This window comes from Ammospiza caudacuta, chromosome 18 (assembly GCF_027887145.1).
Source record: "Ammospiza caudacuta isolate bAmmCau1 chromosome 18, bAmmCau1.pri, whole genome shotgun sequence".
Taxonomy (NCBI): Eukaryota; Metazoa; Chordata; class Aves; order Passeriformes; family Passerellidae; genus Ammospiza; species Ammospiza caudacuta.
The window spans coordinates 4,094,980-4,122,080 of NC_080610.1; the positions used below are offsets into that span (position 1 = coordinate 4,094,980).

At 48.9% G+C, this 27,101-nt stretch overlaps 3 protein-coding genes across 5 annotated transcripts; all 3 read left to right on the forward strand.

Moving 5' to 3' along the window:
• Window positions 1-203: 203 nt before the first annotated feature.
• On the forward strand, window positions 204-6,582 carry LOC131565627 (glutathione S-transferase theta-1-like). The gene is made up of 5 exons (XM_058816618.1): window positions 204-386; window positions 3,546-3,633; window positions 4,240-4,390; window positions 5,371-5,547; window positions 6,348-6,582. Exons 1-5 carry the CDS (start codon window positions 275-277, stop codon window positions 6,543-6,545), a joined length of 726 nt encoding a protein of 241 aa, XP_058672601.1. The 5' UTR covers window positions 204-274; the 3' UTR covers window positions 6,546-6,582.
• A 4,697-nt stretch (window positions 6,583-11,279) lies between these two features.
• On the forward strand, window positions 11,280-23,152 carry LOC131565629 (glutathione S-transferase theta-1). Of its 2 annotated transcripts, none has more exons than XM_058816620.1 (7): window positions 11,280-11,453; window positions 11,542-11,598; window positions 14,732-14,819; window positions 15,915-16,065; window positions 18,928-19,104; window positions 20,079-20,280; window positions 20,527-23,152. In XM_058816620.1, exons 1-6 carry the CDS (start codon window positions 11,342-11,344, stop codon window positions 20,277-20,279), a joined length of 786 nt encoding a protein of 261 aa, XP_058672603.1. In that variant the 5' UTR covers window positions 11,280-11,341; the 3' UTR covers window position 20,280; window positions 20,527-23,152. The 2 variants fall into 2 exon arrangements, with proteins under 2 accessions (XP_058672603.1, XP_058672604.1); XM_058816621.1 differs by having other exon boundaries at window positions 21,128-23,152.
• A 438-nt stretch (window positions 23,153-23,590) lies between these two features.
• Window positions 23,591-25,759, forward strand: DDT (D-dopachrome tautomerase). Of its 2 annotated transcripts, XR_009275465.1 has the most exons (4): window positions 23,591-23,756; window positions 23,830-24,005; window positions 24,758-24,985; window positions 25,241-25,759. XR_009275465.1 is itself a non-coding variant. In XM_058816714.1 (3 exons), the coding sequence occupies exons 1-3, from the start codon at window positions 23,649-23,651 to the stop codon at window positions 24,828-24,830; spliced, it is 357 nt and encodes a 118-aa protein (XP_058672697.1). In that variant the 5' UTR covers window positions 23,591-23,648; the 3' UTR covers window positions 24,831-25,759. The 2 variants fall into 2 exon arrangements, 1 of the variants encoding a protein (XP_058672697.1); XM_058816714.1 differs by having other exon boundaries at window positions 24,758-25,759.
• The last annotated feature ends 1,342 nt before the right edge of the window (window positions 25,760-27,101 follow it).

Here is a 27,101-nt window from a genome sequence, read left to right on the forward strand (position 1 = left end):
CTCACACCCCCTCAGCCGGGCGGTGCTTTCTGTACACTCAGGGCAGTTATCGGGACCAGCCGCGGGCTGTAAGGCGGCAGAGCCCGGCTGAGCCTGGGCCCCGTCCCGGGGCTTCGGCCCGCCCCGGTGGGAGCGCCGGGCGCTGCTGCCCCGCCCTGCCCGGGGCGGGCCCGGTGCGGCGGGCCCGGGAGGGACCGGGCGGGCCCGGGAGGGACCGGGCGGGCCGGCTTTAACAGCGCCGAGCCCGGGCGGCAGCGACAGCGACAGCGGCACGATGGGGCTCGAGCTGTACCTGGACCTGCTCTCGCAGCCCTGCCGGGCGCTCTACATCTTCGCCCGGAGCAACAACATCCCCTTCGAGTTCAAGCGGGTGCAGCTGGCCAAGGGTGAGCGGGGCGGGGGCGCCGCCGTGTCCCGGGCGGTCCCGGAGAACCTGCGGGTGCGGGTGTCCCTCTGCTCGGTCCCAACCCCGGCTTTGGGGGTGTCCCTGCCGCGGCTCTGTGGGTGTCCCTCTGCTCTGTCCGAGCCCCAGCTTTGCGGGTGTCCCAGGCGGTCCCAGCCCCGGGTTTTGGGAGCGTCCCAGCCTCAGCTTTGCGGTGTCCCGGGTGGTCCCAGCCCCAGTTTTCCGGGGTCCCGCTGCTCCCCGGTCCCTTGGCCACTCGCGGGGGATGCCAGCTGGATTCCATCCCGCAGGCAGAAGCAGGAGGATACTCACCATCCCCACCAGTGTGAGATGCTGAGAGAGGCTGGGGTGGCCCTCCTGCTGCAGGGGGTTCCTGGTGCCTACACAAAACCCACACCAAATTCTGCAATCGTGTAGTTTAAGTACTGATTTTAGTGCCTGCGCCCCTCTGCAGCTAACAGGACTCTGCCAAGGCATGTGATATCTTTGAAATCGGCCCCACCCAGCAGAAAATGGGTCTCTGAAAAACAGAGACGCTTTTCTGAGAAGCGGTCAGGACGTGCCAGATCTGGGGTATTCCCCATTCAGATGGGAAACAAAAAGCTGCGGAGATGGGACATTGGTGTAAAAGTGAAGACAGCCGAGGTGTGTGGCTCTTGCTCAGGAATTCAGCTTAGAAAAACGTGTGCTCTGCTGAGCAGCAGCAGTTGCTGAGAGCAGCCCTTCCCCTCCGGCAGGGGTTACCCCCTCGGGACGCTGCCATGCCCCAGCTTGCCGAGCTGTCCCCATGGGAAGGTGGGGCAGGGGTAGGGCTGCCCCTCTGGGGTTCCACTGGCCCGAGTGCTTTGTGGTCTGATTATTTTGGGAGGGTTGAGCACCAGCTTGAGAAGGCTGTGGAGCGAGACTGTGCAGCTGGCAGTGATGTGAACAGTGAGAAATGAAGGGAGGTGGTTTTGTTGGGTTCAAACCAACTGGTAACTGGTAGGAGCCTGTCCAAAGGTGTCTTTTCACCAAAGATCTCTATCTTCTTTCTTTGTAATTGAAGCTGGTAAACCCTATCCTTCAGCCTCTCCAGATATCTGATGGATTTGAAATTAAGGGAATGCATTGGGCATAAAAAGGCCTCAGTAAGTAATGCTTAAAAACAATGAAAGATGAGAAGGCTCCTGGAGCTGAAATTGAGGAAGGAACAAAAGAGACTCCAACTTGAGAGAAACCTCAGATGTGTTGTGGTTGAGTCTTTGGGTGTTCCCCTGCACCTGAGCTGTGTGGTGGTTGTACCTTAACTGTGGCTTTCCTCCCACTTGCCTCATAGCAAAAGCTTTTGCAATTCTTTGTACCTGGGGGCTGGCTCATCTTGTGCCCTTCCCCTTCTTTCCCAATAAATTAATTAATTGTTGTGGTGAGACACTGGAGCAAAGGAGAGGAAACTGGCAAGGAATGAGAGCACCAAAGAAAAAGGAACAGCTGAAATGCAAGCATAGGGGAAGTGAAGGAAAGGGAATTAAATCACAGATTCCCAATGCTCTGTGCCCCTTGGGAATCTGCTTTTGGATTTGAGATGGGTGATTTGGGTGCACCTCCCATGCCTGGGCAAGCTCTCCAGGTACCTGCATGGGTGCCACAGTGGAGGAGGATCCCTGCACTGGCACCTGGCACTGCACAGTTTGTAAGGACAAGGTGAGGGAGCTGAGACTCAGAACTGAGCTGCTGCCTTAAATGTGATGGCCCAGAAAAGCTCTCAGCCCCAGCAAGGCAGGTGTCAGTGAAAGGGGTGGAAGGAGTGGGAATGGGTAGGGATCACCTGGCATTCAAAGGACACCTGAAGGCCTGGAATCTGCACACTGCATCTTTTTGAGAGGGTTAGGGGAGGTGGGCTGTGAGCCAAGTGACAGGGGAATAGTCACAAATCACTTTGCCAAGTACAGAAAAGCTGAATTTGCTTCCAGAGCATCTCCTCTGGCACACAGATCCTCAGATGGCTCACACAGCAGGACGGGGCACAAGGTTAGTTACACATCAGAGAGGCTTGAATACCCAGGCAGCCACGTGTGGCTGAAGGGAGTGGGTGGAAAAGGCTGTCACAAACAAGTCACACAGAACAAGGCTTCTGGGACTGGTCTCAGACAGAACGGAGTACACTGAGACCTCAGAGGAACAAAACACCTTCTCCTGTCAGGTTCACTCTGCCTGCCTTTTGGGGAGGTCCTACAATGTTGGGAATTTAGCTGCTAGAGACTGGAAAATTACAAAGCCGTGGCTAATTCCAAGTTCTGCACCTGCTAGATAGCATGTCCTTGGGCCTAGCTGTAGTATAATAACAAATAGTGAAAGAGACATGAGAAAAGAGAGATGTAACCCCTAAGGAATGAGGAAGAGTTTATGGTATAGTTTAACCAATAGATTGCTCAGCTTACAGAATATTCATAAGCTTATTATTTGCTGTATAAGTGTTTGATGCTTTCTTCAATAAACTGGACCTGTGATGAACCAGCTGGTGTCCTGGTCTCCTTCCTACAACACTACAAGATAGTTTAAAAGCAACCTCAAATTCATATCTGCTCTTACAAAAGATTGCAAGATGCACAGGAGCTAATTGAAACTTCATCTGTAATGAAGTACCCATGGCTTTACATGGAATCACAGGAATTTATTTTCATCTGTGGACTTTAGAAAGTAGAGTTGAATATAAAGTGCTTTAACTTCCAGAAAAAGGTATCTATCTGCTTTCTCAGTGTCCTCCCCTCCCTGGAGGAGAGGGTTTGTGAGATCCCTTTCCTCCAATGTGCCTGGTGCTCCCTCTGGGTTTGTACAGCACAAGCATCTCCAGGCACAAACCTGGAGTGGGTAGAGCCCCAGGCTGTCAAGTGCTGTTGGTATGAAAGGACTCCTAACCATGCTGCCCTTGGTCCATAGGTGGGTCTGGCATGCAGGCAATAATCAGCAGAAAAGCTGATAGCACAGGGCTAGCCCCCTGCTCACCCTGCAGCACTCACTCATGGCTTAGAAACTCGATGCAAGACTCAATTTTTAGAGTCAGAAGCAGGAACTTGGAGCTGGACAGTCCCCACAAACTCCTCAGGTGTTTACAAACAGGTCCTGAGTATCCCTGCCAAGTAAAACTTCTCCTTTCCTTCCTCAGGGCAGCACAAGACAGAGGAGTTCCGGAAGGTGAACGTCCTGATGAAGGTGCCTGCACTCAGGGATGGCTCTTTCACCTTAGCAGAGAGGTGAGGCTCAAATAATCCCCTGCTGCGGTGTTGTTTATCCAGTGCTTGGATTCTGCCAGTGTGCTGCTGGCACTCCAGTCCAGACAGGTTTTTGTCTCTCTCCTGTCCTTTGTTCCACTTGTACATGACAAACCTGTGTTTCAAGAGAAGCTATCTTATGTAAGCAACTTGGACAGTGATAACAGTAGGAAAAGCTGCTGCTTGGAGCTACTTAGCTGCTTTGTAGGCATTGTTTCTGAGCTTAAATACCTGTCCAGGTGTCCTGATCTCTGCCTGCAGCTGGAGGCTAGAGGTCAGTGCAGGAAATCTGACCTAAAGCACCCACTGCTGGATGGCCAGGCAGTGTGAAGCTCAGATTTGGTATAAACTCATTCTGCAGCTTCTATTTGCTCAAAACTGGGCAATTACTTGTATTAGATTTTGGTCCACAGGCAGCAGCACAAACTGTCTCCTGTGCTGTGCCCTGCTGCACTTCTACCTGACTCCCATCAGGTCTGTGTGGCTGTTTGTCCAGCAGTGCAAAATTTGGGGGAAAAGAAAGGATAAAGGATGAGGTGCTTTAATCTCAGATCATCAGCTCACTGGTGTGTCTTGCTCTCTGGGCAGCATTGCAATCCTCCTGTACCTGGTCCAGAAATTCAAGACTCCTGATCACTGGTACCCAGCTGACCTGCAGAAAAGGGCCAGGGTTGATGAGTACCTGTCCTGGCAGCACATCAACATCCGTGCCAAGGGGAGCAAGCTGTTCTTAAGCAAGGTAAAACCATTATACATCAAAAATGAGGTGCTAAGGGCTGCAAGGGAAATGGGCTGCCTGTCTGCAGGGCCTTTCTCAGCAAATGTACAAACCAAGTGAGAGATAGGAACAAAACTGACTTGGCTGCTGAAGCCAGCTAACTGAAGTAGGCTGGATCCTTCCTGCTGCAGCCAAAGGAAAATCCAGAGCAAATGCAGTGAGTGAGAGCTCCCCCAGACACAGCTCAGTGCTGGCTGCCCAGCTTCATGGAAAGAAACTATCTCCCTCTGCACAAACAAAATGCAGGTGCTGGCAGATGATTCCCTTTGATGCCTCAGGCTGTAGCTTTTCTGTTTTTCTGTGCTGCTTTAGTGTGTGGTTCTGGGTTTCATGTTAGGGGATGGTGAGCTCTCTGCACAGAGCAGGGAGACAAAATAATTCATTCTCTAGCTGGGCACCAAGGACAAATGATCCAAATCTCAGCCCCAAGAGCACAAACACCGTGGGCTGGAGAGAGAAAAACAAGGATGGGGCTTCATGGGCTGAAGCTGTAATTGGACAATGAAATCCAATATGCAAATGGAGCAGAACTTATGAAAGTGAGAGACCCCATGACCAGTTGTCCATTTTGTGACCATTTTGGTTCATCTTGGGTGTAGCCCTGGCTGGGCTCTTGTGCTGCCCAAGGTGGATCTATTGAGACCTCCTACTAAATCCCTCCTTTATTCTTTAGCTCTGTCTGGTTTCTGTTCTAGGCCAGCCTTCTCAAGGCATCACTTTGAGAGGAGACTCTTGTGGTTGAATTTTTAGATTTCTAGGCAGCAGACAAGGAGAGGCAGGCAGTAAGGACTGACATTCATGTTAACCTGGCAAGGCTGATGAGCAGCTCTGGTTGTTCCCATGCATGGCTGGTGAGGGATCCTCAGAAGGTGGCAGTGAGAGTGTGATGAGTAGATCTGGAAGGAAACACATAAAAAGCAAGTTGTTTCTTCTCCCTCCAGGTGCTGCTGCCTCTCATCACAGGCCAGCCACTTCCTCCAGAGAAACTGGAGTTTGCCACTGAGGAGCTGAACGTTGCCCTGAAGCAGTTTGAGGAGAAGTTCTTGCAGGACAAGCCTTTCATTGCAGGCAGTGAGGTCTCCCTGGCAGACCTGGTGGCACTGGTGGAGCTCATGCAGGTGAGCAGCAACCCCAGCACTGCTGGATGTGAGCTGGGCTGTGGGCAGGCCAGGCCAGGGGACTGCTGCACCCCCAGCTCTGTAATGGCAGATCTTCCCTGGGGCTAAATCTTGCTCCTTTTTGACTTAGATCACAATTAATTTTACTGGGGAAAAACTACTTTGATTAAACAAAGAAATATGGACAGAATTCATCAGGAAAGAAAGATAAATTACAAACTAGGCAGGAAAGTACAGATATTTGGAAGAGCTGTGCTGGTGTGCATGTCCATGTTCTGCATTGGACCATTCTGGGGTTAGCCATGGCAGAGCCCTTTGCTGCAGGTCCCAAGGCACAGCTGCTGCTGAGGTGTCACCACTTTCCTCCTATGACCCAAGAGCCAGAGATGAGCTGCACCTGATGTCATGAGTGTCTGCTGCCTTGAGCCAGAAGCACATCCATTTCCATGGGTCCATCCCTGGCAGATGCCCTGTTTGCCTCACTCTGAGTCTGTGTCTCTGCAGCCTGTGTGTGCTGGCTATGCCCTGTTTGCATCACTCTGTGTCTGTGTGTGTTTCTGAAGCCCCTGTGTGCTGGCTGTGCCCTCTTAGCCTCATTCTGTGTCTGTCTGTGTCTCTGCAGCCCATGTGTGCTGGCTGTGCCCTGTTTGCCTCACTGGGGTCTGTGTGTGCTGGCTGTGCCCTGTTAGCTCACTCAGGGGTCTGTGTGTGCTGGCTGTGCCCTGTTAGCTCGCTCAGGGGTCTGTGTGTGCTGGCTGTGCCCTGTTTGCCTCATTTGGGTGCTCTCTGTGTCTCTGCAGCCCGTGTGTGCTGGCTATGCCCTGTTTGAGGACAGGCCGGCGTTAGCGGCGTGGCGCGGCCGGGTGGAAGAGGCTGTGGGGAAGGAACTCTTCCTGGAAGCCCACCAAGACATCATGAACGTTAAGAACTTGACTGCTGACCAGTTTGCACCTGAGTTGCTGGAGAATTTCAAGCAGCAGCTCCTAAAGCAGAATTAAAGGGTTGTGCTCTAATAAAATGGATTATTTTTCTGAAGGCTTTTTGTAGTCTTTCAGCATTTCTTCTAAAAATCATAGTCACCATTCCACAAAATGGACTGTCCTTCCTTCACAGCGTTTCTGCAACTTAGAATGAGAAGAAAAATACATCTCAGACTGCCATGAGCAGCTTTTCCCTCTTGTCCACTGCAGCAGGGGAAGTGTAGCCCTGCGGGCTTTTCTTTCATGCTCCAGCACTTCTGGATGTGTTTCAGGGCTGTGGTGGTTCAGTCTGTGTGGGAACAGGGGCAGCCAGAACCTGGATGTGTTTCAGGGCTGAGGTGGTTCAGTCTGTGTGGGAACAGGGGCACCAGAGCTGCCCTCCCACCTCTGCTCTGTTTTCCAGGCCCTCTGTTTCCTGAGGGTATGGCAGAACAGGTGCGGCTGAAACAAGGAAAAAACACTGTAGCAGATGGTTTTCACTGTGCCAAGTGGAAACAGGCTGCTGGAGGATTTTTCTCTTTAGGAAAGGGGCAGGTCAGGACCCAGCCCCGATGGGAATCCTGCCAGGGCCCTTGGAACACCTGGCCACTAGATGCTGCTGCATCCCCTGTGAGAGCAAAGGGACAATGCCCAGGGCAGGGAGCTGTGCTGGCACCAAGGGGAGCCTCCAGCTTCTGGCAAGGACAGGGTCAATAAAGTTCTTCACCCAGAGACTCAAGCTGCACTATACAAAGAACACCCTGCACAGTGGAAAAAGCTGCTTTGCTTGGTCAAGCTGCTGCAAACCACACGGTTCTCTCTGCAAACCACATCAGGCTCTGTCCCCCTCCCAGAGTGGTTTTTCAGCACAGCAGAAACCATTCTGGCCAGGCTGCTGGTACGGAGTGCTGCTGTGGCTGGGCTAGCCCAGGGAGCTGTGCTGGCCAGCCCTGTGTGAGCAGAGAGCTCAGTACATGAGCTGGGAATGTCCCACACATGGTTAATGCTTCACTGCTCTTCAGTCTCCTCAGATGCTCCAGAAAGCCAAGGGCTGCATGTGCCAGGTGTTGTAGCTCTGTTTGGATTTGTAATCAGGATTTGGAAGGAAGTGGATATCACATCATCATCCACACCTGTGCAGCACCCTCCATAGCCACAGCCTGTGTCCCTTTGTGCCATTCCTGTTTTCCATGTTCTCCTGTCCCTGTGAGCTCCCATTTCCAGGTGCAGACCTCCATGAGGAGGGTTCCAGTTTGCAGAACTGTTTTTCTCCCCTCCTTGCTAAGCTGTGTTTGTACCTGGAGGTCTGTTTGTCTCTGCTGCTGCTTACACCATCCATGGGGCAGGCTGCACACTAAGCTGGGTGTGAGATGTCTGAATGCAAGTCAAGTTATTGCAGTGCCCAGAAATGGTCAATGTAGCTGCTCAAAGTCTCACACATTTTTTCATTTTGGATCTCCTGTTTTTGGGGAATGAGCCAGCTGGCTTTTCTGTTTGTTTTCTGAGTAAACCTGCCCTTTAGTTCAAAGGGCCACAAACCAGAGTCTGCATTGCACATGCCTGAAGGCTGAGCTGCAGGAGCAGCCTGGTGCCTTTCCTTTCCATCCTTCCAGCCTGCAGGAAATCCTCAATATCAGTGATGAAAAGGCACATTTGCCCTCAAACTCTCTCCCTTTCCGTGCAGGGCTATTTGAATTCTTACCTGATGTTTTATTGGTACATTTGTTGAGAGTGAGCAAAGGGCAGCTCTGTGTGTGCCCTAGGAGTGCTGGCATGCCTGGTGCCTGAGCAGCAGTGCCTGACAGCCTGCCCTGCTGAGCCCAGGAGGTGTTTACGTTGTACCACTTCCTTCCTTCCTCACTGCAGCCTCACCACGCTCCCAGCTGGGCTGCTCTGCACCCTGAAATCAAAGAGGTGCCTCTGCTGCCTTGCCAAGGCTGCCCAGCCTCACTGCACTCTGCTGCTGGCACCTTTGTACCTGCCCCGACTTTCAGCTTTTCCCTTTCTTGCAGAGAGCAAACTTCTTCCAGCATCATAAATATTTCTCACACTTTCTGTTCAAGTACAGGCAGAGCAGAGAAACAATCAAAACCAAGAGTCTGTTTTGTGGGGTGCTAATCCTGACAGATCTCAAAATGGACTTAAGAGCAGAGCCTTTTGTGCCACACATGTCCCTGCAGAATCCCCAGACAGGGCTGCTCTGTATGCAAACCATTGCACAAGCCAAGGCAAATAAAATGTCTTTTTAAAACTTTTTTTATTTACTATACTTGTAGCACAAAAATTCCACCTAAGAGCCTTGAGCCAATTTTCTGCTTGTTGGAATGAGGCACAAGTTCCTTAAATTGTGCACTCCTGCAAGGAAGGCTGCCTTCAGAACCAAGCTGGGGCTATGTTCAGAGCTGGCTCTCTGGTGCTCCTGCCCTGCTGTTTCACAAAGGATAAGTACACTTGCCTCACTCCAGCCTGGTCATTATGACAGAAGGAGATTTTAAATTGTTTTTCCCATACTTTCTGTGTGCAGTGACCCAGTGGCATTTTGAGCCCTTCCATTCCCACAGGACAAAGCACCTCCCTAGAGCAACTCCTTGGATGGCCACAGAGCTATGAAACAGATAAATCTGCCTTGTTCTTTGCTCTAAATCATGGATATAAGGCTGCTCATCCTTGTACTTTGCCTTCTGCTACCCCTCTACCTCTGTATTTTGTTGCTTTGTGCCATTGGATCTTGCCTGGTTCCAGTTCCTAGATGGAAAGCCCTGGGAGCTGCCTCCCAAAACCCAACAGGTTGTGCAAGAGTTTTGCTTGTTTGGTACAAGGTCTGTTGAGAGAACACTCCCCTTTCACCCTGGAAAGGGAGAGGGATTACACCTCCACTGTCAGCTTAATCGAACGTGGTCCATTCAACTTCCTCAACTCTTGCCAGGGCTATTTGGAAATAAGTGAGAACCTGTGATTCTGGAATAAAATGAAGTTGTAACACACAAAATAGGAGGAATGTTGAAAAACCAGAAAGACATCGTGAGACTTCTTCTAAATGATTAAGAAATAAACTGCAAAACTTAATGCATTTTTTTCTGTCTTGCTCCTGCTTCCAAAATGCTGACAGAGAAGATAAGGGCACGAAAAATGGTCTTTGAGGTGATGGAGTCAAATGAAAATACAGTGCTAGAAGCACTAGCCTGGAGCCAGGAATAATCAATCAAATGCCCTATAACACAAGCAGATAAAAATACCTCTTTGGTTATGTGGGCTGTGCAGTGCAGTCAGCAAATTGGAGAAAAACTTAAGGAAGGAGCATTTCCAGGAGGGACATGAAAAGATCTTTGAAGTTCAGATAGGACTAATGGACCAAGTGAACCATGAACAAAGGAGCCAAGTGAACCCACACTGCTCATGGTGCTGCACACTGCTGAGATCAACACTCTTCTCAATGATCTCTCAGAGTGTGGGCATGGGAGCACTTTGAAGCTCAAAGACTTCTCTGACTATTTACCTGTGCAGAGCCACTTCCATGCTCCTTTTCCCCACTCCCTTAACATTTCAGATTCCTTTGCACTGAAGGAGTTTGAACTCAAGACTCTATGATCTGTGATCTGCAGCATATCAGTGCTGGGTGCAGGTGCTCAAGAGGCTGAGCTGTGCTGCAGGGGAAGTGAAGGGGGTGCACAGCACCTGTCCCTTTTCTGGCTGAGAAACTGAAGAATTCTTACAGTGCTCTTCTAAATCTGAAATTTCTGAACCCCTGGAAATGTTCCAGTTTGTAATTTGTCTAGTCCACAAGCTCACAACTCAAGTACCCAAGCCTTTTCACAAGAACAAGAGCAGCTGATCCTCCAGTTCCCTCTCCCTGAGATTCCCAAAGATCTGTGTGTGCCATACAAGCTCTCTGGCACGACACTGATAGCGAGGTGTCAGCACTGCTGAGGTGGGTTTGATTGGGGGTGACTTTGCCCTGAGTGGTTCAGCTGCTCTATCTCACAGCTCCCAGAGTCCCTGCACTCAGCCAGCATGTCACCTTCCCGAATCACACAGCTGGGAAATGCTGTGGGCTCAGTGCAAGCGACAAATACCAGGGAGGGGAAAGTCACTTTGAGTGAGTGTGCAGAGGTAATGTCCACAGAGGAGTCCTCCACACTTCACTGCCGTTCAGATGTCACCTTGCAGCAGAGAATACGTGACTAAAGAATTATGTTCTGGACAGAAAGCCCTGCTGAGACCTGGCGGCACGTGATTAACACTGCCTTAGAGGACACTGTGCAGGGGCCCTGTCTGCAGTGTGGCACAGCCCTGCAGAACTGTTACAAAACTCTGCATTTACCTTGTGAAAGTCGTAGTGGGATGCTGTGGGTGAGTAACTCCAGAGACCCCGCGGTGCCAGCTAAAGCTGTGAGGGGAGTGACAGCCCCTTCTCTCTCACTGCTTAGTACCAACCTTTGAGGCTGGTAACTGACCGCTACTCGTGTCACTATTCTCGTTACCTTCCCTTCGGAAAATGAATGAACACGCTGCCAGCCACAGCGAGCCAGGGCCGCCCGACACTGTGGAAAGCGGAGCTCTGTCACCCCTGTCCCAGCTCGGGCCGTGCTCCCTGCCCCGGCTGGGCTCTCCCGGGCTCCTCGGCACTCTCCAGGGCTCGTCCCGCCGTCCCCCCGGCACAGACCCCGCTGCTGTGCCCCCGCCCGGCCCGGCCCGGGCCAGCGAGGGAGGGAACGGGGGAGGGCCGGAGGGCACCTCCCGCCCGGCGCGGCTCGGCCCCCGCCGGCCCATGCGGGGCGGCTCCGGGCGCTCGGCGGCAGAGCCGCGGCAGCTCCCGCAGGGCGGGCCGGGTCGGGATGGGGCTGGAGCTGTACCTGGACCTGCTCTCGCAGCCCTGCCGCTCCATCTACATCTTCGCCCGGAGCAACAACATCCCCTTCGAGTTCAAGCACGTGGAGCTGTTCAAAGGTGGGACGGGCGCTGCCCGAGGCGGCGGGGCCGGGGCGGGCGCGGCCCGGCGGGGCGCGGGCTCAGCCGCTCTCTTGGCTCTTGGCAGACTCGGTGCTGGGGAAGAAGCCGGCGGCGGCGAGCGGCGCGGAGCAGCCCCGCGCAGGTGAGGCCGGGGCAGGGACGGGAGGGTCCCCGCAGGCCGGGAGGGTCCCCACAGACCGAGCGGGCGGGGAGGGAGCGGCCGGGCCCCGCAAGCTCCTGGCGCTGTAACGCGATCCCGGCGGGGGCCGCGCTGAGCCCGCTGCCGCTGCGGGGCTTCGCCCTCAGGGGTTTGCCCTCACGGAGCCCGGGCAACCGCTGCGGCCGCGGGCCTTGGGGGTTTGCCCTCACAGGGTTTTGCCCTCACGGACCCCGCGGAATCGCTGCGGCCCGGGCGTTGGGGGTTTGCCGAGGCTTTGCCCTCACGGGAACCCCTTGGCCTCCCGGCCCAGGAGCTGCGCTCGTCCCTCAGGCCGCTGCGAGGGAAGGAGGAGCTCCCCGGGCCAGCCGGGGGATGCTGAACCCCGGCGCTGCCCAGGGGCGTTGGACGCAGTGGTTTGAGCGTGCGGCTCCAGTTCCCAGAGCAGTCCCGCAGCTCTGCTGCATCTATTTTTGTGGCTCTCCAAGGAATGTTCCTCTAGCCATTTCTAGCAAATTAGTCACACTGACAGCCGAGGAGTGCTCTGGGAGTGCTGTGGGTTGCGGCAACTCTGTTCAGGCTCCTCCAGCTGTGTGACTGTTGCCCAGTTAAATGTGGAGTTTCCCTGTAAATTGTTACTTTTGTGCCTAAGGCACAGCATGTTACTTCGAAACCCTTGGCTGAGGGTTATGTGATTGGCAAATAGAGTGGGATTTCCCCCCTTCTATTTCCATAAAATCATCTCCATTGCTCTTTTCACCCATCAATAAACCTCCTTCTCTGCACTATGGCTTAGGCTTAAGATTTCCTCATGTGGGCAGCCTGACCTGCTTTTTGACTGGATACTCTGCTTGTTAAAGTTACATCTCAAAGCCCAACAACACACACGGTGTGTATATCTATATCTATATCTATATCTATATCTATCTATATCTATCTATATCTATCTATATCTATAGATCTGTACCTTGAGCATCATCAAGAACTAATTACTCCAGATACAACTGATGTTAAACAGCGCTGTAAGTCAAGCCCACATCACAGCAATGATAAAGATGGAGCACCCAATACCACAGACCAAAATGGCTGGCTCTGCTGGCTGGAAGAGAGGCACAAGCTTAAGTTCTGCTAAACTGCAAATACAAATATTGGTCTCTATTTTCATACAAGAAGCAGTAGGTCCCAATGAAGCAGCCTGGAGTTAGTGTTCACACCAAGGCATTTACCAGTTCACAGTTCAGTCAGAGTCTCAGCACAGGTCTGTTATGTCTTTCTGCAAACCAAAGTAGCTGATTCCATCCCCAGGCTGTGGTGCAGGCTGTGTCACAGGCACTGAGCTACTGTCCAACCTGCTGTAATGACATGGTACGTGGTTTGTCACGGAACAAATATGCTCAGTATCCGTGCTGGAATTGCCGTATGATGAAAGCTCTCTGAAATCCGATTCAGGCTGCCCTCACCCACTGCTTACTTCTCATGTCCTTGTTTCTTAGTTCCCTGCTGCCCTGGATAATAAACACAGACAGCAGGACAGCCAAACAGCTGGGTCTGACGAGGGACTGCTCATTAGCTGTAAGCATTACTGACTGCAACTTTCTACTGCACTTTTCCAAAGACCAGGTGAACGCTAGAGAGCTCACCAGAGCTGGGTGTGTGGTGACCACTGGCCTTTGGGGCCATTCTAAAAGCACTAAACAAAGCACCTTCCCTGAGCAACTCCTTGCATGACAGTAGATTTACAAATGTTTGCCTTAATGTTTCCGTGATGCAAATCATGGGGGTGAGATATCCTGTACTTTGGCCACTTTTGGACATTTTTTATTTTTATACTCAATTTTCTCAGTTATTAGGCTTAGCTTGAGGTTTCTGTCAGGCTGTTATTTTTAAGAAGCCCTACCTAGGGTTTCCTGCCTCTCTTGACAGTGTTGCCTGGTTCTGCTGTGCAGATGGAACCTCTTACCCAGCTATTCACATAAATACCATATATACCCATATCCACAGCAGGCAGCCAGAGACTTTTCCTAATGAAAGGGAAAATGTGGGTTTGAATCCCTTCAAATAGCAGAAGAGTGTAAACCTTAGTCTCTGATGAATCTACTTACACTGAAATTTAAAAAAACCCACTCCTCCAAGAAAATATAAAGTAGAGGCTAGTCAGCTGGAAAGGAGAACAAGTGGTAATGTATGCTCTGCTTGATTTAACTCATTATGTGAAATCAATATAAGAGAAAGCAGTAATGCAGCAACCTGCCTTCTCCCAGCCCTTCCCAAACCAGCTGCAAATCAACTTGTTTGTCCAGAGGCTGGTTTTATTTCCTACTGCACATTTGCCCAGTAATGTAGACACTGCCACTGCTTCCTCAATGGGCACAAATAGTTCTTAGAGCTGGAGGTCACTATAAGTTAATGATCCTTTTTCTTGTCTTTTTTTGAACAAAGAGAGTTTTGTACAGGACCTCCTGCTGGTCATGCTGATTTGATCAGGATTTGCACTTTAATTGTCATGTCCTGTCAGGAGAACCTCAAACAAGCAAAGCAAACAAATTCCTCACAGCTTTTCTCACTCAGGTGTTCCTGGGCTGTTGTGCAACTCCCTGGCATTTAACTGCAGGCTGGCAAGTCTGGTGGCAGCAGTGGGAAACTGAAAGCCTGATTAGATAGTCAGCTGTTAATTCCTCCAAAGGGACTATGGAGTTTCAATTCTTAGGGAATGGTGTATTCCTCCTGTGTTTTCCTGTTAGCAGTAGGTTGATGTGCAGAGCCAGGAGTGACACAGAGTAGTGCAGGGTTGAGTGTTTGAGCTTCCCTGCCCCAGCCAATGTCCACTCTCTCAGTAAGTTCTGCAAATATCCTGGTTTACCTGGATCAAGCAAGAGAAGTGCTGCTAGAAGTATAAAAATATCCACTGCTCCATGCCACGTGGCCAGCCTGAGCCTGCTGCCTCTGCAGGCAGCTCTTACACTGACTCTGCCATTTCATTACCTTTCCTTTGTGAGCCATGACCCTATTGGGAAAACCTCACACAGTTCACTGATCATGCAACTGGCTGCAGGTATTTCATTTATTATGCACTGGCAGGTACACTTCTGACCTCAGGTTTGTCTGTTCACGTTCTTAGGACCATCAAGCAGTGAAGGTGCAGGCAAAGTCAGCCTCTTGAAGAAAGTACCAGCACTGAAGGACGGAGACTTCACCCTTGCAGAATGGTAAGAGCTCAGTCCTTAGATTTCCTTGGGTACCACAGTCTGTGCTGCATTCAGAAGATGTCATTCCCATGGAATAATTAAGGATCACAGAATATATGAACGTGCTGGTTATTTTTAATAGTATAACCTCATTTGATCTCTTTCCATTTTCCGTTTGAATTGTCTTTCAGAATGTAAACAACTCAGCTGACTTAGCTTCCTCATCTCACCCTAAGTGTACTTACCTCAAAATGGGATTATAAACATTTCTGGGAGATGTTTAACGCTTATAAAAATCCCTTTCACCCTGGGAAAAGAAATCCCTTTTACTCTAGGAAAGAATTCTGTTTATCTGAATTAGTCATAAAGGCTGAGAGAACATCTACACAGATAAAATTTAGGCTTTACATTAAAAGATTAATATGGAGACTGGTAATGATGTAATAATACTGAAACAATTGAACTATAGCAGTATCAGCATGGCAGGGCTGTCTGCATTTTCTTCCATTTTGTCAGCACATTTTCTGTGGCTTTTTTTTTTTTTTTTTGTAGTAATAGCATAAGTATTGTTGCAAATGACTAAGATATTTTTCCATCTGACTTCTTCCAGTTAGTGAAAGTATAAACATTTGGACAAACACAAAAAAAGATTCTGTAGGGTTTCCTTGCTGAGACTTCCACTGACTTCAGTGGAAGCTGCATGCTGGAGACAGACCTGATGAAAAGGCAGCAATAGCCCACAGAGAGTTTCATTTGTTGCACAGGTGTCAGAGAGATAGGTCAGAACAGGCAAGGAGCAAGTGGAGTCACCATCACTGATAGAGGATCATGCAGGTTTATTGTTTGTTTAGCCCAGTGTGTTTACCCCCAGTATTGTCCAGCAGTGCTGTGATTTTCCAGCAGGTTAAAGTTTTCATGGAAGCTGAGGTGATTAAGGGCCACTGATGTCAACATGAATTAGATGCCTTTATATGGTCCCTAGACTCTGCTGGAAATCCTGATCTGCATGTTTTTTAGTGGAAGCAGCAAGCTGAGAAGGAGCAGGAGGGGGAGCTTAGGCAAGAGCATTGTGCCCTTAACTGCCTGACCTTTCCTTGTCCCCTGCTGTGTGGGCAGCACTGCCATCCTGCTGTACCTGAGCCGCAAGTACAACACTCCCGACCACTGGTACCCCTCAGACATCCAGCAGAGGGCCCGTGTGGATGAGTACCTGTCCTGGCACCACACCAACATCAGGGCCAATGCTCCTAAAACCATGTGGATCAAGGTGAGGAGACTGAATGTGAAAATGTGGGTGAAGTGGTGTTGGTTTGTGAGAGTACTGAGCACTTAACAGCCCCAGTTCAGAGACTGTTGTGATGAAACAACAAACCTGGGCCATTCCTAGCTGGAAGGTGTAAGAATCCGTGTCTGGGCTGTTCAGGTCCTATGGAGCCCAGCACACACAGGACAAAGGCAAAAGACAAGAAGTGCTCTTCTCCACGTGGGGAACACAAGCCCTGTGAGGAGTGTTTGAAGGAGCTGGGGCTGTTTAGCCTGAAGAAGAGGAGGCTCAGAGGTGACCTCATTGCTTTCTACACCTTCCTGAAGGGAGGCTGCAGACAGATGGGGTTGGTCTCTGACAGAACCAGAGGACACAGCCTCAAGCTACATCAGGGAAGGTGTAGGTTGGATATTAGGAAGAAATTTTTCACCAAAAGAATAATGAAGTACTGGAATGCTCTTCCCAGGGAGGCGGTAGAACCACCACCTCTGGATGTGTTTAAAAAAAGACTGGATATGGCACTTGGTGCTACAGTCTGGTTGAGGTGTTAGGGCATAGGTTGGACTTGATGATCTTAGAGGTCTCTTCCAGCCTCATTATTCTGTGATTCTGTAAATTTATTTCCTTGATAGGAGACACCAGATCATCCAGGTGACCCCGCAGATGGAAAAGAGGGCATTGTCTTCTCCCAGGGGGAATTTGAGCAGAGAGGAAGGGGGCAACAGCCAGTGGGATACAGCTGAGGAGGGGTAAACCAGGGAGAGAGCACCAACACTGACAGGAGGAAAGGGGAAAACCATGTGGTGATAGGATACAAATCATGCAAACAGTTCAAATTACCAAACACCCAGTGCAAATAACTAAATAACTATTTAGTGCAATGCAGCAGAAAGGAGCAGTTCCAAACTGATCAACATCAGGATCTGGCAAAAACAGATTTGGCCGTTTTGGTTTTTCCCTGAAAGAAGGGCTGGTGCAGAAGGTCTCAAACCCAGCAGACTTTCATTGCCTGGATTTGTGAGTGAATATGTAACAGAGTTTGTGTTGCTTCCAAGGGCCTCCCCCTCCCTGCACAGCTGTGCAGAGTGTGCACACAGGCAGAGTTTGGCTTTGGTGAACATTTGTTTTGTTGCTGGAAGCAGAAAGACTTGCATTCTTCATACAAGTTCCTGCAGCCTCCTGAGGGTGGAAATCCAGAAGGAGTCTCCTGCTTCCAGCACACTTATGTTCTTCTCTGAAATAGGCTCAGGGACAGAGAGCAGAGACACACTGAGAGGCAGATTTTCTTTACTCAGTGTCGCCAAACCAATTAACATTTAGGCAAAATTACCTGATTCAGCCTGAGTCAGAAAATCATTTAGTATCAGATGATTTTGCTGGACACCTATTTCCAGCCAGCTCACCAGAATTAATGCAGCTATCCCTAGAGAGAGCTAGGTGCAAGTATAGTTCTGCAAGGACAGCTGGCATGAAATTTCACATGAAATCAGAATTGCTAGTAAAGAGGTAACTTCACTGCTCCCTTGTAAATTTGCCCTTGTTTGTGCCTAACAAAGCATATCAGGACTCATTTATCTTCTTGAATTTATTGGTATTTGATTTTTTTGGCTAGAGAGTACAGAGAAGCAATTCAAATATGAGGCAGATTCATACAAGAAGCAGTTTCTTCCAGCCTCTGCAGGCTGTCACTGCAGTGCTCCAAGGGAAAGAAATCCAACTAATTGCTGGTGATTAGATAGCCCAGATGCAGAAAAGGTCCTCAGAATAACTGAAAATATGGAAACATATAAAGGCACCTTGTAAGAGAAGCATATTAGTAGAAATGGGAGAAGATAGCCCTGAGATAAGGAGAAGGAAGAAGAGCTGTTTCAAACAAGTTTACCCAAAGATCCCAACTTGCATTATTGGAATCACTTAGGAAGAAAACTGGCCATGAATTTTCTGATGAAATGGATTCCACATGTATTTGGCCAAAATCCTGGCTTGGATTAAGCAATCCCAACTTGAATTGTTGAATACACTAGCAGTAAGTAGAAATTCAGTTCACTTGCACTGATTGAAATTTGTGTTCATAACTTTGATTCTCTAAACAAACTGGACTTCTGTAGCTGTGGAAGGTGAAGGCAGCACAGCTGAGAAACACTGGGGGCTCCAGTGGTGCATACACCTCTGTGACTGGTGAAAAATATTGTAGAAAGGCAACCACCCCCTGTGCCAGCAGGTCTGTGCAGACACAAGGACTGCACTTCTGTGATTGCTCCACCGAAATTTCTAGTGGTTTAAAGAGTGATGCTTTAAGCCTCTGAAAGGTTTGTGTAAAAATGGTGTTGACCACTTCCAGCCCTGGTGGCTGCTGTCGCACAGAGGAAGCCATTTCTGTCTCTCCAGCCAGTGTTGATAAATTCTAGTCCTTCCAATGCTCCTGCCACAGGTACCACCCTTCCCTCCTCTCCATCACCCTGCAGGACAGGCAGTGCCTGCAGCACCCAGTTCCACAGCAGGGTGGCTGCTGGGCAGCTGCTGGTGACACAGAGCATCTAACAGGCAGATTTGTCTTCCCTGGAGCTGTTGCCCATTTTTCTTTTGTAGCCCAGCAGGTTGGAGTGGGAGGGCACAGCTGCCAGGCACAAAATGAGGTGAGGATCCTTGATTTTGTTCCTCACATTGCTGCTGATTAGCTGAGATCACTGCTGTGGCAGGTCACACTTAGGACTGCTGGTGTGCTCTCTGTCCAGGAGCTCTGTGGAGCTCTGCCATCCCCTTCTGTGGCTTTATTGCAGGGTTCTGATGATCCTGGGGTGTAACTTCAATTACTATTACCAGAGAAGATGGTCATGTGTGCTGCTGTGTCCCTTCTCTCCTCAGGTGCTGATTCCCCTCTTCACAGGGCAGCCCCTGCCCTCGGAGAAGCTCCAGGAGGTTATGGAGGGGCTCTCCACTTCCCTGAAGCAATTTGAGGAGAGGTTTCTGCAGGACAAGGCTTTTATCATTGGCAGTGAGATCTCCCTGGCAGATCTTGTGGCCATTGTGGAACTGATGCAAGTGAGTGCCTGGAGCATGGTGAGGAAGCTCAGCACAAGGAAAACAGATGCTGCTGAGCAGGGAGGGGGCAGCATGTGGGAACTCTTCACAACAGGAGGAGTCAGGGCATATTTTGGCAGAACTGGCCTAAGACAATGGGGAGAATGTGGGAGTGGGTTCAGAACAGCAATGAAAATCAAGAAAAAGAGCTGGCTGCAACAGAATCTCTTTTGTTTCTCATCTGTAGCAATAACCTTTTCTTCATTTTTTATCATGACTTTCTTTTGAACCTCCAGAGAAGGAAGTAATATATATAAATGAAAAGCAATAGCAGACAGGTCTGATGAAATGAGACAACCATATAGGAATATTTCTAGCATTCAAGAATATAATACTTGCCCATGCCTGTCTGGAAGATGAAATAATTAATCTCAGAGGCATTTAAATTAAGTTTGTTGCAAACTGATTTTTCCCTGCTAGGCCACCAAGGCCTGGGTCCTGCAGCCCAGCAGTGATTTCTTTCTCCCAGTTCAGTGTCCAAGGGACTGAAATCCAGCAGTTCTGCTTTTTTGCAGTGTGTTCCAGAGAGTGGCACAGGCAGAAAGGGGGTAGATGATGTTAGTTAGGACACTGGTTCAGTTAAACACATTTTGTGCTGGGGGTTGCTGTATAATCCTCTCTACTGCAAACTGGGCACTGGTCCCTGGAACTGCCAGCCAACATCTTCAGTGTCATGGCTGAAAATCACTCACAGAATGTGCACATCTATGCTGCCCTAATCAGCTATTCCAGCACCCTGAGTTGTAAATGCCCTTTAAAATCCAGCTTAGCTTTTGTGTCCCCCAGACAGGTACCAGAGACTTCCCTCCTTCCTACTGCTCCTCCATGAGCTGTTCCTTTCTCCCCTTTACCTGCAAGTCTCCTGTTAGTGCCTGCTGTCTCAGCTCAGAGGTGACTGCCCCAAGCCTCACTGCTGCTCTCTCCCCTCTCTGCAGCCTGTTGGAGTTGGGTGTGACATCTTTGAAGACAGACCCAGGCTGAGGGAGTGGCGCAGGCGGGTGGAGGATGCTGTGGGCAAAGAGCTTTTTTTCCAAGCCCACGAGATGATCCTCAATATCAAAGAACTGAGCAATATTCAAATTGATCCACAGCTGAAAGAGCAACTGGCACCTGTGTTGATGAAGATGTTGAAATGAAGTAACCTATCTTAGCATTTTTCCTGCCTTTTTTTTTTTTTTTTTCCTTTTTAACTACTCTGACATCCAGTTCTCCATGTAACTGGAAAGAGCACTGTAATTCTAACACAGAAATTGCAGAGTGGGCCAGGTCTTTCTTGTATCTATGGGGGGGAAGCTGGGGAATGTTTAGGACCTAAAACATTAAATTTATACAGAAGGCTAAGGCCCTACAGGTCACTTAACGTGCCTCTGAATTTTATTTCAGTGTCAGTCTTCTCAGAGATGGTAGAGACAAGAATGGTATTTCCTGACAGAATTCAAGCCAGCCTACAAACTGGGAATGTTAAAGAAGTGAATTAGGATGAGGATCATTGTTTCTAATTTTAACATTTGTAATGCAAAGTGTGTCTGATCCTCATCTTCCCAGCATGTCTGTACAGACAAGTAGAGCACAAAACTACTTCACAAACTGAAAAAAAAAAAAAATAAAAGTTTCTTATTGAGGCATCTTGCTTGGCTCTCCATGTACATTCCACACTTCTTTTTCCCTTGAAGTTCCTTTGAGAAGTTTTTGTATTTCTACAATGGTGAATCTTTATAATTCTTCAGTTCAACTACTGCTTTGGATTTCTGAAAGCCTGGCCTCTGTTGTTGCTCTGTCTACCAGTACATGTGTGGCAGCAGCTGTTCTTGGAGATTCCTGCTGCTGGTGGCCACAGCCTTGGATTACCTAAAAACCCATGTTAAAGTTATATAGGGAGTACCCTGAAAGAATGCATTCACAGTGTTTTCATGAAAGAGAATATAACAGTACACAAAATGGGTTTTTTTTCTGTGGTTATACTGTAACAGCACATTTCTCCTAGGAAATGCAGAGAGGGAACAAATGCAGACATGCTCTTCTGAGACTGTTTTGGATGGAAGTTCACCAAGTAAGTCATCCAGTGTAGCTGAAGTAATAAGAGAGATTTTGTGGCATTGAGCAACACATGCGTCACAATAAAAGGGCAAAGAGTTGTTTTGGAGCTTTTGGGCTCTTTTTCTTGGCTGTTAGTTTCTGCTCAAACACAAAATCCTTTTGTATTGCAGCACAATTTATGAGATAAATCTGAGCAAATCCAACCATTTCCAGTTTCTTCAGTTGAAAATAAAAAATTGTAAAGGATGCAGAAATTGGTGGAAGATATATCTGTATATTTCCATTCATAAGTAGTGTTGTCCTTACCCTAAAATCCTTGCCAAAAAATTCTTTCTATAAAGACTAAAACAAAATGAGTAATGAAATTCAGGAATTGCTTCCTTCACTAATCAAATAACTGTTTGGATTTTTTTCCCTCTAGTGCTACCGTGTCTTGGCTAGTGACATCTTTTGCTGGCAAGTTCTAAAAAACCTGTTGTTTTCTCACGGTGTTTTTCACCAAGGTTTCAGTTCTAGGTACTACTCTGTCCTAGAAATCTTTGCCCAGCCTTCTTCCACGCTGTTTTTTGCACATAACTCCTTGTGCCAGTATTGTCCTCACTAGCAGCAGTGAAGGCCAAGCAATTCCCTGAGAGGGAAAAAAAAAAAAAAAAAAAAAAAAATTAGCAATTTCATCAGTTTTCATTAGCGCTGTCTAGAATTGTAGAAAACCAGGATGTCACATTACACAAGGCAAATTTTCCCAACAGTTTTGTGCCTTAAATGATGACCTTTTAGTATAACTGGCTCATAACCATTTGTTGTAAAGGAGCTCATGGAACCTCACTGGACAGTAGCTCAGCTTCTGGCCTCTAGTTTGGACACCTGTGATCTGCAGATTAGACTGACCCTGTGAGCCAGCATGCCGAGGTCACTTACCAGCTTGAGAGTTCAAAGTCCTGGTTGCTCAAAGTCCATGTAATTAATACATGTTAGATAAAGCAGTAAAGCTCTCTGCTTGCTTTTTAATTTCAATTTGTTGGTTGTTAAGAGAAATTACCATTCTCAGCCCTCCCTGCACAGAGGTGTCTTGTAGTGACCTGAAATGTTTTTTCTCTCTCAGTGAGGGCTGTCACAAACTCATTCTACCCATCCATTAGTGAGATGTGATGGTTTTGGTTGTAGTGAAGTGAGGCAACCCCAATGCTCAGGGAGAAAGGAGGCATCTGACTCCATCATATCAGAAGGCTAATTTATTACTTTATTATACTACGTTATTCTATTCTATATTACACTATATTACATTATATCTAAATTGAATCTGCCAAGCACTCCACTGCACAGAATCTTGTGACTGTCAGCCAACAGTCCTGACACACACACACAGCTGGCCCTGATAGGCAAAGGAAACAAAACATCACTCTGGGTAAACAATCTCCATATTGCATTTTACTTTTGCACAAACACAGGCTCGGCAAATGAGATAAGAATTGGGGTTTTTTTCTGTGAAAAATGCCAATCACTTGTTTTTAAAATTTTAAAAGCTTAATAGTAATAAAATGGTTATAAAAATAGTAATACAATAGAGTAATAATAATTTGGACAATTTGCATTAGGACAATATGAGACAATAGAGACAAAGAGTTACAGACAGTCCGGGTACCTTTTCTGGGCAGCATAAGCCCGAAAAAGGACCCCCATTAACAAAGGATTAACCCTTAAAAGCAACAGCCTGTTGCATATTCATACATCTCATACATGATGCATAAATTCCATTCAAACACAGGATTCTGTGTGGTCAGTGTCGGCTTCTTCCTTCTAATCCTAACAGCGCCTTCAAGAAGGGAAGAAGTTCGTTTCTTCTGATAAGAGGGCAATAAATTCTTTTTCTCTGAAAGATTTAGGTGTCCTGGGGCTGCTATCTGGTGTGAGTGCCTCATTCCTTTCTTAAAAAAATCCCACTAACATAGTTCTTATTTTAACTACAAAAGTTACCTTTTACCTACAAGACTACATTTATCATATTATTAAAATGTTAATACAGCACTACTAATCAATACGTCAAAATACATATGGTAAATATCTGCGTAGAGCCATGTAATACGCACTTCTCACACTTTCTCTGAGGCTCAGAGAATGTGAATCCCAGAAATATTCTTGGGAAGTTGTGCCTCGCTTTTCTCCGTGAGGAGAAATGGGGGTACGTTTGGTCTCACAAATGAGAGTGGGTCCCACAGGCCTGGCAGCCGTTGGAGCGGAGCGACCGGCCCGGGGCTGGCCCGGAGCGAGGGGCTCGGGGAGGGCCGGGCGCGCTCCGCGGCTGCTGCGGGCGGTGCCGGGGCTGAGCCCGCCCCGCTCGGCTGCGCTGACGGGGCGGCTCCGGGGGCGGGACACGGGCCGGGCCGGGGCAGAGGCGGCTCCGCGGGCGGGACACGGGGGCCGGGGCAGAGGCGGTGCAGGCCGCGGGCAGCCGGAGCAGTAGCAGCGCCATGCCGTTCGTGGAGCTGGACACCAGCCTGCCGGCCGAGCGGCTGCCGCCGGGGCTGGCGCAGACCCTGTGCGCCGCCGCCGCGGAGATCCTGGGCAAACCGGCGGAGGTGAGCGGGGCCGGGAGCGGGGGCGGCGGGGCTGACGGTGGCTCACCGTGACTAACCGTGTCTGTCCCGGCAGCGGGTGAACGTGACGGTGCGGAGCGGGCTGGCCATGGTGCTGTCGGGCTCGGCCGAGCCCTGTGCCCAGCTGGCGGTGTCGTCCATCGGCGTGGTGGGCACGGCGGAGCAGAACAAGGCGCACAGCGCCCGCTTCTTCGATGTCCTGACGGCGCAGCTGGGCCTGGGCCCCGACCGGTGAGTGCGGCCCGGCGGGGGCTCAGCCCGAGGGCAGCGAGAGCGTCCTCATCGGGCCCATGGGTCTGTGGGGTCCATGGACGTGGAACACGACAAAGGGGATGTTCAGAGCAGTGCAGATAGTGGCAGTTCCGTGTCCTCCAGGAGACTAAGTTGTGATACAGATCCAAGACAAGATTTCTAACAAACACTAAGTGCTTGTGGATGCTGAATCCCAGACGCGTTTTGGAGCCAGATAAAACCACACCCTGGTGTGCACTTGTTGAACAGTCTGGGCACTACTGTTCTCTGGAGATCAGTAGTTACAGTTGGTGAAACTGGTGCAAAACCCCACTGGAACTGGTAAAGCTTCATCCTGCCAGGGCATCACCTGCCAAGTGCTGGAACAAGGCTGTTCCTGAAGGTCAGCCAGGTCCATCTCTGCTTGTCTTACCCATCTCCCCAAAGGAGAGGGATAATAGTACTTCCCTGCCTCTGGGGTGCTGTCAGGATAAATCCCTGGCAAGATTATGCACTATGTGGCTCCTTCTAAAATGGACAAGTATCATATTTAAATTGCTTTTGTTTGTGTGGGTGAAGTCTGTTTGTACCCTGACCCATACACAGCTTATGTTTCCTGCTGTTAAATGAACAACCTGAACTGTAAGACAGACCCTAGTGCAGATTTTCTACTATGTTGCAAACTGAGCAGCAATAATGTTTAATTGTAAAATAATGTTACCTGTCCACATTTTTGCTCTTTTACCCAAAAGGATTGTCATCCGCTTTTACCCTCTGGAGCCCTGGCAGATTGGCAAGAACAGGACAGTCATGACATTCCTGTGATCCTTGGAGCAGCTGCTGGAGCAAAGCCAGGATGAAGGCAACCCAGAGATGATCAGCTCTGTCTGCCTGTCTGCTTGTTTCCTCTTGTGATCCAATCTGTGTAGCTCGATTCACTTTTGTATTTGCGTCCTGTACACACAAAGTTCAAGACTGAGGTAATCAGCTGATTTTACTGAAATAGTTCAAAGTCTTTGTTTCAAGTTCAGGTCTAGACAAAGCTGCTTGTAGCAGTAAAAAGCTTAATTCTAGAACATTTGGCTTTACTCAGGACCAGAGAGGTTCTGAGGTTTATCTAGTTTTTCTTATAATTTGCAAGGCAGAAAAAATCCTTTTTTCTGTTTCTCTGTGGCAGCAGAAGAGTCTCAGGCCAGTGAAGATGACCTGGAATTCAAATTCTTTTCTTTTTTCAGGCTCCCCTGAAAGCCCTTTCTGGAAAGAGGGGTGATTATTGGGAGAGAAGTTTAGGCATTGAAGAATCATATCAGATCTTGTGCTCTGTGCTCTGCCCTTGCCTCCTCCTGTGACTGCTCCCACAAATTGTTCACAAAGTTTCCAGGGCTCAATGTCTGTCTGCTGATGGCAGTGGCTGGAGGAGAGAGTTACTGCTGAATACCTGAACTGTGCCACCAGAAAATATTTTGAAGTTTCTGCTACTGCCAGCTTTAATTCCTGTTATTCACTGCTTGTCCAAAGTCCTTTTCCTTGCTGTTATGGGGAGTTATGGGATGATAACAGCATCTCATTGTGATCTGTGGCTGATGTTTCTGGCTCAGTTTCCCTGCAGAGAAGTGTTTTGGGTTTTTAGGACCCATATACTCCCTCACTTTGTAAGTAGAATACACAGGGCATTTCATTATAACAAAAGCAGGGTACTTTTTGTGTACAATGTTGCCTCTGCCTTCTGCTGCTAATAAAATTATTTATCAGTTCCCTTTCTCTTTGTGACTTGGTCAGGGGGAGGTCAGGGAGCTCAGGGCACATCCCAGACATGGGAGTGCAAGAGAACACAAGAATGAAAGGGCCTTCTGTGCTCCTTCATCATTCCAAAGGGAGTTTTAGTTGTTTATGGCCTGAGGTATCTTCTAATTACCATTTAAAAATTGTTAGTTCCCTGTACACCATAAATAACTTCTATGTTTGACAGATCTGGTGGGAATACGATACCAAACACAAATTTGTGTATCAGGCTGGGGGGCTGCACCTTGTCTGGTTGATAAACTGTCACAAAGCTTCTTTTGATAAGTGTCAGTTTGCTGGCTCACAGCACTGGGGATTTGTAGGTGTTAGTGCTTGCAGACTGACATTGTGCCTGCCCAAGTCTCTCCACTTTCTCAGGAGGTTTTTCAGTCTAAAGTTGTTGAAACTCAGGCAATAACCAGGTAGGTGACCTGAGTCTGAGAACTGACTCAGCAGTACAGGGTTGCAGAGAAGGGGGTGCACAGCCTGGCTTTGCACCAGCTTGAGGTGAATATTCCAAAATGCAGAAAATGTTCTCACTTTAATTCTGATCTGCAGATGGTTCATTTCCTGGAGATCCTTCTGCCTCCTGAAGTAACAACCACAGTCCCTTGCCAAAGCCTTTGTTTCCTTCAGAGACACCTTGCTCAGCCCTGAGCCCCAGTTCTCTTGGTTTTGGGCCAAGTTGCCCAGCCTGGGGACTTCTGCAGGCTCTGCTTTCCTCACCCTTGGCTGCTCCCAGTGTGGGCTTGTGCCTGGGAACAGCTTCCCCAGGACTGCAGAGTTGAGCAAGAAGATGTAGGAAAGTTCATGTTACTCTGAAGAAATGGCCTATTTTTTACTTCACTGAGCTAACGTTGGAGTATGTTTAACAGTACTTTGGGACTTGAGAAGGATAACCCCCCTACAAAGGGGTTACGCAGGCCCCTGGAACCCCCCCAGGGCATGAACACATCAACCAGAAAAGCAGGAAACGTTTTTCAGTCCTCAGGTTGGAGAAATCAAATACGCCACCCTTATCGATGGCTCAGCAATGACATCATAAAATCCCTTTCCCTTGCATGCAGCTGGTCCCTGTTCCAAGGGCTGCAGCCTGCCTGACATCTGGAGTTGGCAGCTCCCACCTATGGTTGATCTTTTACTGTTGTAACTTCCCAGGCTCAACCTCCTAAGGTTAACAAATATTTCTGCTCCCCAAATATGTTCAAACTGGAAGGCAATGCCCTGATTTTGATCACTGAGTAACCATTTCCTAGCCCCAAACCTTTGGACTTTGGACAATCTGTCTGTGTGTTTACGCTGGAGAGGAGCAGT

What these genes read in the sequence shown, in the direction of transcription:
- LOC131565627 (XM_058816618.1), top strand. Translation starts at nt 275, where the DNA reads ATGGGGCTCGAGCTGTACCTGGACCTGCTCTCGCAGCCCTGCCGGGCG. An exon ending in TCTTTCACCTTAGCAGAGAG is followed by an intron (nt 3,634 to 4,239) that starts GTGAGGCTCAAA and finishes CTCTCTGGGCAG; the next exon opens with CATTGCAATCCTCCTGTACC. An exon ending in GCAAGCTGTTCTTAAGCAAG is followed by an intron (nt 4,391 to 5,370) that starts GTAAAACCATTA and finishes TTCTCCCTCCAG; the next exon opens with GTGCTGCTGCCTCTCATCAC.
- LOC131565629 (XM_058816620.1), top strand. Translation starts at nt 11,342, where the DNA reads ATGGGGCTGGAGCTGTACCTGGACCTGCTCTCGCAGCCCTGCCGCTCC. An exon ending in GACTTCACCCTTGCAGAATG is followed by an intron (nt 14,820 to 15,914) that starts GTAAGAGCTCAG and finishes CTGTGTGGGCAG; the next exon opens with CACTGCCATCCTGCTGTACC. An exon ending in CTAAAACCATGTGGATCAAG is followed by an intron (nt 16,066 to 18,927) that starts GTGAGGAGACTG and finishes TTCTCTCCTCAG; the next exon opens with GTGCTGATTCCCCTCTTCAC.
- DDT (XM_058816714.1), top strand. Translation starts at nt 23,649, where the DNA reads ATGCCGTTCGTGGAGCTGGACACCAGCCTGCCGGCCGAGCGGCTGCCG. An exon ending in TCCTGGGCAAACCGGCGGAG is followed by an intron (nt 23,757 to 23,829) that starts GTGAGCGGGGCC and finishes CTGTCCCGGCAG; the next exon opens with CGGGTGAACGTGACGGTGCG. An exon ending in CTGGGCCTGGGCCCCGACCG is followed by an intron (nt 24,006 to 24,757) that starts GTGAGTGCGGCC and finishes TTTACCCAAAAG; the next exon opens with GATTGTCATCCGCTTTTACC.